General features: G+C 40.6%; 1 protein-coding gene across 2 annotated transcripts in view; it reads right to left on the minus strand.

The window, feature by feature from the left end:
• The window catches only part of PARG (poly(ADP-ribose) glycohydrolase), a 120,206-nt gene that overhangs the window by 9,943 nt on the left and 98,621 nt on the right, over window positions 1–11,642 (minus strand). For both annotated transcript variants that reach the window (XM_027962356.3, XM_027962355.3), the window contains exon 16: window positions 3,503–3,608. In XM_027962356.3, the coding sequence (XP_027818157.1) occupies window positions 3,503–3,608 (106 nt within the window). The remainder of the gene's footprint in view (window positions 1–3,502; window positions 3,609–11,642) is intronic.

Genomic DNA, 11,642 nt, shown 5'->3' on the forward strand with positions numbered 1-11,642 from the left:
GTCAATCACACTTTAAACCAATGCATAGGAAAATATGACCAGATTTCTGGCTACCAAAGGTAGGAGGCAGGGGGAGAGGGAATTAAATGAAGGGCCCCAAAAGGTACAGACTCCCAGCTCCAAGGTAAGCAAGCACCACGAACGTAACGCACAACGTGGTAAAGATAACTGACACTGCTGCACATTATAAATGAAAGGTGCCAGGGAGTATAAATCCTGAGAATTCTCATCACAAGGAAAAAAATTTTTCTACTTCTTTAATGTTGCATCTATATAAGATGATGGATATTCACTAAACCTACTTGATACTAATTTCATGACGTAAGTCAAATCATTATGTTGGACATCTTAAACTTTATAGTTCTGTATGTCAATTATTTTTGAATAAAACTGGAAAAAAAATACATGCTCACAACAGAAATTGTTGATAACTGTGAAAATAAATTATACAATGAAAATCTTGGAATACTACCCTCAGCAGTCACCAGAGCAAGCAAAGCTGCAGTCTGAAAGGCTTTTTTACACCATAAAGAAAAGAAACAAAATGAACACATTTATAAAGCTTCCCAAATTGTCCATCACAAATGACCAAGGCTTGTGGCAGACCTGGCTTCTGGATTGATGATGTGAATCTACTCATTTATTTTACTTAAGAGAAAAACAGAAAAAAGTGTCTGTCATAAGATCAATAAGTCCAGAGTGAAAAACAGGTTTCCTCAAACAAATTCAGGATGATAAAGAATTTCATAAAATAAAAACCAGAAATTCTTTCTTCTATAGACATTCAAAACACTGAAACTAATAATGTGGTTTTTATTTCTGAATATGAAGAAAATGTCTATGAAAGTCTTTAGAATAAGGAATAGAAGACATTTTTTTAACCATGCCACAAAAATGTAAACACATAAAAATTAACCCCATAGGATAATAGGCTGATCACAACTCAACAGGTTGAAATAAATGAAAAAACAGAGAAAAATACCTGTAACATATGTTATTCAGTTGCTAAGTTGGATGACAGATAATTAATATTTCTGAATATACAAAGAGTTATTACAAGCCAATGAAAACCAAATCTATTGACTAAAAGCTAAAGGGCAGATGACATGAACAAACAATTCACAAACAAAAATGACCAATAAAACATATGAAAACTATTGAACCTCAGAGAAATTAAGATTGACAAAACCCTACTGTGGTGAGACTGCCTTTGCAAAGAAGACACTGTAAATTGATACTGCCTTTGAGAAGAACAGTTTGTGGTAAACATTTAAATATGTTGTATCCCTGTCCTTTGAGTCATTAATTTCACTTCTAGGAATTAACCCTAAGAAAATAATTATGTATAACATATATAAGCAGAAACTTGCTCTGCTTATATAAAATAAAAAAACCTGTATGAATGGAGAATTGGTGGAATAAACAATGGCAGATAGGTACATGCAACAGAATATTAAAAACTGGGCAATTTTTGGTGTTGCGAGCCACCATGAGACTACAGGGTTTTCTAGAAGAGGAGGTCAGAGCATAGCATACATAGTGTGATTCCGCTAATGTCAGATGATTATACAAACTGTTACAGAGAAATTCCCAATGAGCATTTGAGAAGGATTTCATCTGCATCTAGTTTAGCTATCAAGGCCAGTTGGCTGTTTTATATTTGCTTCGTTTTCTTGTTATTTTGACAACTGTAGTATAAACAAAATATCTGTCAGATTTTTGTCCTGGGTTCCTGGCAGGAGCCTCAAAACCTTTGCCATTTCCCGAGTCAAAGCTATGGTTTTTCCAGTGGTCATGTATGGATGTTAGAGTTGGACTATAAAGAAAGCTGAGTGCCGAAAAATTGATGCTTTTGAGCTATGGTGTTGGAGAAGACTCTTGAGAGTCCCTTGGACTGCAAGGAGATCCAGCCAGTCCATTCGAAAGGAGATCAGTCCTGGGTGTTCACTGGAAGGAATGATGTTGAAGTTGAAACTCCAATACTTTGTCCACCTGATGCGAAGAACTGACTCATTTGAAAAGACACGATACTGAGAAAGATTGAAGGCAAGAGGAGAACGGGACGACGACAGAGGATGCGATGGTAGGATGTCATCACAACTCAACGGACATGGGTTTGGGTGGACTCTGGGAGTTGGTGATGGACAGGGAGGCTTGGCGTGCTGCAGTACATGGGGTCACAAAGAGTTGGACACGCCTGAACAACTGAACTGAACTGAACTGAACTGAGTGATAGGGTGTTTGTCATGCTGGTGAGAGTGACTGCCAGTGGGCCTCTGACTGCTTGAGGATTGTACTTAGAGTCACTGAACTCTAGGGAGAGGGGAACTGGAGCACGGCCAGGGATGACCGATGGCGCCCATGTAATGAAGCCCCCATAGAAACTCTGGACACCAAAGGTTGGTGGAGCTTCCTAACAAACACATTCATGTGCTAGGAAAGTGACATGCTTTGACACCACAGGGGCGGGGCACGGAGGCTCTGTATTCCCTCCGCATCTCACCCTACGTATATGCTTTGTAACACAACTGCCACAGCACCTTCCTGGGTTCTGTGAGTTCCTCAGAGGCTTGAGGGAGCCTCCCCACTGGCGGCTGGCTGATCAGAGGTGCAGGTGGCCCTGCGCAGGACAGCCGAGCCTCAGACTCGCAGCCGGAGCCTGAAGCGGGGTGGTCCAGCGGGGGATGCGCGCCCGTGCCCTGCGGGGTCTGCACTGACTCCAGCGCGTGCCCGGGCTGTCCTGCAGCGCCCTCAGCTGTGTCAGAGCAGCTGGGCTGACACACAAGAGCAGCCTTCCTAGGTAACAGTATAATACTATTTGCTGTAACTGATACTCTTGAGAGGAAAAGAAAGTCATGATATGATAGATAACCAGTAGCTCTGTTGATAGGTACAAACCTAAAGTGCGAGAAATGTTTATCCTTCTTGAGTACCAAATGCCTCCTCATGCAGCTCTCCCACGCTGCATGCCCACCCATCATGCGCCTCTACTGAAGCACTCATTTCTCTGTGCTGCGTTTGCCCAGGCCTCTCTCTCAGATGCTAGACCACGAATTCCAAAGCAGGGACCACACCTTATCCACCACTGTATTCTCAGAACCTACCACAGTGCCTAGAGAGCGGCGGACGTGCCCTAAGTCTGGTGAATGAAGGAGGCACTCAGTGAAACAGCTCTGTCCATAAAACTCACTATCGTAAAGGAATGGGCTTGCATGGGTGGTTTGGGTTGAAACTTCATAGTCATTTTGGCCTCTTTATTCAACTAAATGCTGTGTCTGATAGATCAGAGAGATGTGACCTCTGCAGGGAATAAAAATACAGATTTAAACATAAAAATAGATTCCTGCATATACAATAAAAAAACAATTGTATCAAATATTTTTCTTTTCTTTTAGATTTTTGTGGTCTACTGGTCCAGATCAATAGAAATCTGGTTAGAAGGACTAACTCTATTCCTTAGTCAAAAAACTATTATCCTTCTTATAACAACAGACTCACTCACCTTTTAGTCTAGCATCACCCCCAAAGGCACCACAGCCCCAGTTTCCTGTAGCCACTGCAGACAGGTTCTCTGAAGAAACTCCAGGACGAAGAAACCCACAGTAAGCCTGAACAATGAAAGAAACATCAAAGCAATGTGAGTGACTAGACACTAGCAGTATTTCTGACTGATGTACTAGTATCAGTATCCATTATCAAGCTTATGTTATCTCTCTCTCTTTCTCCTTTTTTTCCTAGGGGCCAAAGGAGACGGAAAAAAGAAAAAAATCCTGGGATTACACAAGGAAGAGAGTAAGAAATGACCAGTTCTAATTACTGATTTGCTTTGATGCTGGGCAAATCAAAGCCCTTAAGCCAATACGGGTCTCAGTTGTCCCCCTTCCCCAATTCAAACAAATACAAATGAAAGTATCAGAGATATTTCAAGAATTAATGGGATTCCAGTTATGAACTATGAGGGACTAATGGACAGAAAGGCATTTAAGACAGAGTTTTATTTGAAAACTTTTGATTACTATTTTTCATTACAGTAAAGAGTTATTACTATTAGGCTTCCTCAGCTCTCTCTCTGAATTATTGGGACTAGATTAATAACTGTGGTTAGCTTTTAAATGTGCTTCTTGCCACTGAAACACTTAAGCGACTATATATAAAATGAGTCCCTATATATAAAAGGGACTCCTATGCCTGGCTATAAGATAACCTTTAATATCCCTTCCAGCTCCAAGACTCTAGTTTCACAGCTGTATTTTAAGCTAGATTACTTTATTTTAAAATTTTCCAGTTACCTGCAAAAAGCACAGTATATCCTGAGGATGCTGGCTGCATATTAATTAAATGAACAGCTCATTTTATATTTGAGAAGATCGCAGTTTAAGGCCCTAGAGTTTCTGATTTCCATTTCTTTGCTGTCAGGCTAGTTGGCCTTTCTGCCTCCTAAGGGTTCTTAGTTTTCTGAAACCATCAGACTATGTTAAGAAGTTTAATATAATAGCAAAGCAAATATCCCCTGGGCTTTCTCAAGCACCAAGCAAAGCCTAAACTATGTCTTATGTATAACAGTGAATAAAACAAAAAGAACAATGTGTGACAGATGTTCCCAGAGAAAGCCAAGGATAAAGAAAGACGCCTCTACGAAGCCCACATGTGATACTGCAAATTGCTCTCTGAAGTTGCTACAAAGGTATAAAAATTTATTTTACACACTGTCTGGATGGATTAACAAGGCTATTTCTTCCACCTCCTCATAGGCTGTAAATCCTGGCAGATATTAATTATAAGTTGGTACCAGACCATTATTCAATGCTGTGGTACAGAGCTTACACTAGAACTCACAAATTACCTGTATAATCAGATGCACAGAGCTTTTGAAAATCTCTTTCAGGTCAAAACTATCAAAGAGCTCAATTTTTTTTGAGCAGGTTCTTCTTGAAAGATACAGATTCTCTGCCTTTATGCCAACAAAGGAATAGACCTTCTGTCAGAATAGACATAACTTTGCCACTTGCTTTCCTATCAAATCCTCCAAACATGCCTAGATGAAGAGGAAAATTTCTTAGCCTCCTAGTTAATGTTTTCTGCTTTATGCCATCAGAACGACTTTAGTCTCTTCCAATACTGCTATCTCTACATATCTGGGCTAAATTTTCTTTAAAATAAGCAAAAATAGCTTAGTGAAACTAAAGCCAAACAACAGAGAATTTGAAATATTTAGATTATCCGAAGCAAAATCTAACCAGTTTTACTAAAAAAAAAATCTGGAAAAATGGCCACAACAGACACAAATTACAAAACTGAAGTTATCCTGCATTTGCTGTTTTGATCGAAAAAAATAAAACTTTAAAAAGGCAATCAGATAGAAATTAAATGATGTGAAATACTTGTAAAACAGGGAAAAGAATAACTAATGATTAAATACAAAGTTCCTTTTTATAGAGGTCTGATTATTATATTAGTTTCAGGTATACAGCAAAGTGATTCAGTATTTCTCCAGATTACACTCCATTAAAAGTTATTACAAGATAATGGCTGTAATTCCCGGTGTGGTCCTATGTATCCTTGTTGCGTATCTATTTTATATAGCTTGTGTCTCTTAATCCCATGACCCTGATGCGCCCCCATCCCTTCCCACTCCCCTCCGTAACCACTAGTTTTATATCTGTGAGCCTGTTTCTGTTTTGTATACACAGATTCCACAAATAAATGGTGCTGTGCTGTGCTTAGTCGCTCAGTCATGTCCGACTCTTTGTGACCCCATGAACTGCAGCCAGCCAGGCTCCTCTCTCCATGGGGATTCTCCAGGCAAGAATACTGGAGTGGGTTGCCATGCCCTCCTCCAGGGGTCTTTCCAACCCAGGGATCAAACCCAGGTCTCCTGCATTGCGGGAGGATTCTTTACCATCTGAGCCACCAGGGAAGCCCCCATATAAGGGATATCATATAGTATTTGCCTTTCTCTTATTTCACCAAGCATAATACTCTCTAGGCCCATCCACACTGCTGTGCAAGGTAGAACTCCATCTGTTTAATGGCTGGATAAGGTTTCATCGTATACGTTATCCATTTGTCTGATGGTGGGCATGGCACTCGGGTTGCTTCCATGTCTTGGCTGTTGTTACAGAATTCTTTTATTGTGTTTAAACCAACCACTTCCAAGGTCAGCAATCAGAGAGAAGCAGCAAGCTCCTCTGAGTCCCCTTTAGAGGGACAACCCTTGCTTCTCTCCATTCCCCAGTAAGGAGAGAGATCCCTCACATGTCAGAGACCAGGACAGGGGCACTAATCAGGATAATAACTGAGCTTCTTTGGTAAGAAACAAAGATCAGATAGTGATAGAGACGGCAAAAGAATCGTCAAGTTCTTTCTTCCTAGGGGAATGTGCTAGAAGTTCTCAAGAGCTCCACACTGGCAGCAAATTTTTCCCCACATGAGCCAGAGCACTTGAGATTAATCAGAGCAGTAAAAGAGAACTTGCTTATTAAATTCTCATCACAGCCTGACCTAACATTCACCATGACAGAGCTATTTATTTTTTACTAATAAACTACTTAAAAGTGGGGAAAAGAAGAAGCATTCAAACCTCAGTAAGTAGAAGATACCAATAAATACTCCTGGCTCAGAATGGGGCTTCCTTGATAGCTCAGTTGGTAAAGAATCTGCCTGAAATGCAGGAGACCCCGATTCAATTCCTGGGTCCGGAAGATCCGCTGGAGAAGGGATAGGCTACCCACTCCAGTATTCCTGGGCTTCCCTTGTGGTTCAGTTCATAAAGAATCCACCTGCAATTCGGGAGACCTGGGTTCAGTCTCTGGTTTGGGAAGATTCCCTGGAGAAGGGAAATGCTACCCACTCCAATATTTTGGCCTGGAGAGTTCCATGGACTATGTAGTCCATGGGTTTGCAAAGAGCAGGACACGACTGAGTGAATGAGTTTTGATGGGACGTTAAGAAGAGAGGGAATTTTCGGGTCCTGAAGGGTGCCGAGGGGGGCCTTGAGAAGCAAGTGGCAGGAGGAAAATACTAGTATCTAGAGTTAAAAACTAGCACCGAGCTGGGAAGTGGTAAAAAGACATGGGGAAAGGAAGCCAAGAAACTGAAAAAGGAAACAAAGAACAATTTTCAAAACCTACAGGCCCAGAACTGGGCCCAGGAAACAGACGGTATTCAGGTGAATATTCTGTGCAAACATCCCTGCGACACACAGGCACGAGCACACGGGCTGAAGCAGGACTCAGGCTGCAAAGCCAACTCTAGCCGGCCTAAGAGAATACAATTAAATCACATCCTTCATCATAACGTAAATACATCATACTGTTTTCTAGATTAATGATTTAATTATTGTCCTAAGGAGTTGTTTATATTAAGTCAATATAACATATTTGTCTAACAAACTAATCCATAGTTCATACTGATAATGATTTTACGTTTTAGAATACTGTGATTTCCTAAAAACAAATATAAAAAGTGCCTAAAGGGACGTCCCTGGTGGCCCAGTGACTAAGACTCCACGCTCCCAACGCAGAAGGCTTGGGTGTGATCCCTGGTCAGGGGACTTGACCCCACATTCCGCAACTAAGAGTTCACAAGCCACAGCTAAGGCCCAGTTGTTGTTCAGCCGCTCAGTGGTGTCCAACTCTTTGCAACCACATGGACTGCGGCATGGGATTTTTTAAAGTGCCTTTAGAATCTTTTAAAAGACAGAAATGGTATGAACCTAAGAGAGGCAGAAGATATTAAGAAGAGGTGGCAACAATACATAGAAGAACTACACAAAAAAGATCTTCACGACCCAGATAATCACGATGCTGTGATCACTCACCTAGAGCCAGACATCCTGGAGTTTGAAGTCACGTGGGCCTTACGAAGCATCGCTACAAACAAAGCTAATGGAGGTGATGGAATTCCAGTTGCGCTACTTCAAATCCTCAAAGATGATGCTATGAAAGTGCTGCACTCAATATGCCAGCAAATTTGGAGAACTCAGCAGTGGTCACAGGACTGGAAAAGGTCAGTTTTCATTCCATCACAAAGAAAGGCAATGCCAAAAAATGCTCAAACTACCATACAATTGCACTCATCTCACACACTAGCAAAGTAATGCTCAAAATTCTCCAAGCCAAACTTCAACAGTATGTGAACTGTGAACTTCCAGATGTTCAAGATGGATTTAGAAAAGGCAGATGAACCAGAGATCAAATTACCAACTTCTGCTGGATCATCGAAAAAACGAGAGTTCCAGAAAAACATCTATTTCTGCTTTATTGACTATGCCAAGACTTTGACTGTGTGGATCACAACAAACTGTGAAAAATTCTTAAGGAGATGGGAATACCAGACCACCTTACTCGCCTCCTGAGAAATCTGTATGAAGAAGCAACAGTTAGAACTGGACATGGAACAACAGACTGGTTCCAAATCAGGAAAGGCATACGTCAAGTCTGTATATTGTCACTCTGCTTATTTAACTTATATGCAGAGTACATCATGAAAAATGCTGGGCTGGATGAAGCACAAGCTGGAATCAAGACTGCTGGGAGAAATATCATAACCTCAGATACGCAGATGACACCACCCTTATGGCAGAAAGCAAAGAAGAACTAAAGAACCTCTTATGAAAGTGGAAGGACAGTGAAAAAGTTGGCTTAAAACTCAACAATCAGAAAACTAAGATCATGGCATCGGGTCCCATCACTTCATGGCAAATAGATGGGGAAACAATGGAAACAATGACAGGCTTTACTTTGGGGGGCTCCAAAATCACTGCAGATGGTGACTGTAGGCAGGAAATTAAAAGACGCTTGCTCCTTGGAAGAAAAGCTATGACCAAGCTAGACAGCATATTAAAAAGTAGGGACATTACTTTGCCAACAAAGGTCCATCTAGTCAAGGCTATGGTTTTTCCAGTGGTCATGTATGGATGTGATAATTGGACTATAAAGAAAGCTGAGCGCCGAAGAATTGATGCTTTTGAACTGTGGTTTTGGAGAAGACTCTTGAAGAGTCCCTTGCACTGCAAGGAGATCCAATCAGTCCATCCTAAAGGAAATCAGTCCTGAGTATTCACTGGAAGGACTGATGCTGAAGCTGAAACTCTAATACTTTGGCCCCCTGATGTGAAGATCTGACTCTCTGGAAAGACCCTGATGCTGGGAAAGATTGAAAGCGGGAGAAGGGGATGACAGAGGATGAGATGGTTGGATGGCATCACTGACTCAATGGACATGAGTTTGACTAAACTCTGGGAGTTGGTGAAGGACAGGGAGGCCTGGCGTGCTGCAGTCCAAGAGGTTGAAGAGCCAGACACTACAAGTTCAAGATCAGGGTGTCCACGTGTTTGGTTTCTTCTGAGACCCTCTCCTTGGCGTGCAGACGGTCACCTTCCTGTAGACCCACCCACACATGGTATTTATTCTGTGCACATGCACTCCTGATTTTTTTTTTCCCAGACTGAGCGACTGAAGAACCTTTTAAAAGAGAATAAAGTAATATTGTCTTAAAATTATCCTTAGATTCAGTAACAATTTTATAAATTTCTTCTTTGTAAATTTATTTTATTTGATTAAGTAACAACTGTACAAAGATGTTTAAAATGAAAGTATTAGTTGCTCAGTCATGTCTGATTCTTTGTGACCCCATGGACTGTAGCTGCCCAGGCTCCTCTGTCCATGGGATTCTCCAGGCAACAATACTGGAGTGGGCTGCCATTCTCTTCTCCTAGGGATCTGCTCAGCCCAGGGGCTGAACGCAGGTCTCCTGCACTGCAGGCAGATTCTTCACCGTCTGAGCCACCGGGGAAGCTCCACAAAGATGTTCACCACATTGTATATAATAAGGAGAACCCTGGGACCACCATTAGTTTAGTTAAAAAACTAATAGCTAAGACTTAGTATATCAGCTAAGTCCTCATATGTCAATCCAACTAATTTTATGGCCATTATCATATTATTATGAAGATCATTAGAAAGTATGAAAAATATAATTAGGATAAATTAAATAAATACAATATTTATGTCACTTTTGAACACATTTATATGAAACTTAATATCTGTGTGGAAAGTCCTACAAAAATGAAAACGATTATTTGAAATGTAAAATTATAGATGATATTTTGTCTTTAAAATAACTGTAACCTTAGTAAATGGATATTGCCTTTTCAAGATGCAATATAAAATGAAAACATCATTTAGACCTTAGATTTCCCATGTATGAAATCAGAAATTAGATTATGTATTTCTATGGTTATTCTGATTCTATACATTGAGAAACTGAAGGGAAAACTCACTAAAAATGATACATTTTGAACCAATATTCCTGAAAAGTAAAGTAACAGACTTCAAGAAAAAATTATATATGATCAGATATTGAACTTCTTTGAACTATTAACAGCAAGGACTGATCGGTTTTGTTAATCAAGCACTGTAACAATCCACTCCTGAATTTGGTGATAATAACAAAAACAGCAAAATCAATACATTAGTTTTTAAAAGGGAAGTGGTGATTTCCTGCTCAGATGGTCTCCGCACTTTGTTAAATTTCTGATCCAGATGACTCCATGGAATATATTCGTTACTTAATGTTATTGGATTGAGTCTAACATGGCTAAACACAACTTTCCACAGATGATTTCTTTCTTCCTTTGCTGAGCTATTTGCTACTTTTACATCCTGAAGTCATAAATCTTTTCAATCCAAAGACAGTTCTCCTAGAGAATGTTACCTAGCTTACCTTTCACAGGTTTAAAACCCACATGATGTGGGTCCAGTAGGCTGGGAGGAGCCTGGATAGAGCCAGTTGTTTCCAGAGATGATAAAGCGCTCTGTGGGCCTGCCTTTAGGCTGCTATCTGTTGTGTGTGTCTGTCCTCAGTCGCTCAGTTTTGTCTGATTCTTTGCAACCCCCGGCCTATAGTTGACTAGGCTCCTCTGTCCATGGAACCTTCCAGGCAAGAATATAGGAGCAGACTGCCACTTCCTCCTCCAGGGGAATCTTCCCAGCCCAGGGGCTCCGCCCATGTCTCCTGCGTTGTCAGGCAGATTCTTTACCCCCTGCACCTCCGGGAAGCCTGAGTATCGCCTAAAAGCAGCAAGCCCCCTGGAGCTCAGAGATCCACACTGAATTCTGACGGTGAAAGCTGGTCTATTGCTTCATTTGGAAAAATGGAGTTTTTCTGTTCCTGTCTAGTTTCTTTCTGGCATACAAAAAAAAAAAAAAAAAGCACTGTACAAGTTATCTCTGAAGTGATTTAAAACAGAGTTCTGCTTTAAACCTAAGTTTACAAAACCCAGTGAGATGTAAAACATTTAATTTACTATGCTCTCCAGGTTGTGGTGTCATCAGTTAGCCATGGGGAATTAAAAATGAGAATATTTATTTATGTCCAGGATTATATCTGTAAAAGTGAATGATCCAGCTCCTGCAGGAAAAGTATTTGTGGGAATATAAATATTATCCATTAAAAAAAAAAGAACCTTGGAATGTGTGTTAATGTACAATAATGGTTAAATACATTTCCTTTTCATACATGTCTCTCTAAATTTCCATGTATTTCTTGACGTAACAAAGTGCCACACAGACTATGTGAGTAAAACAACAGACATTACTCTTCTCAGTTCAGGAGACTAGAAGTGCAAGATCAGGGTGTCC

The sequence above is a fragment of the Ovis aries genome, chromosome 25 (assembly GCF_016772045.2).
Source record: "Ovis aries strain OAR_USU_Benz2616 breed Rambouillet chromosome 25, ARS-UI_Ramb_v3.0, whole genome shotgun sequence".
Classification (NCBI taxonomy): Eukaryota; Metazoa; Chordata; class Mammalia; order Artiodactyla; family Bovidae; genus Ovis; species Ovis aries.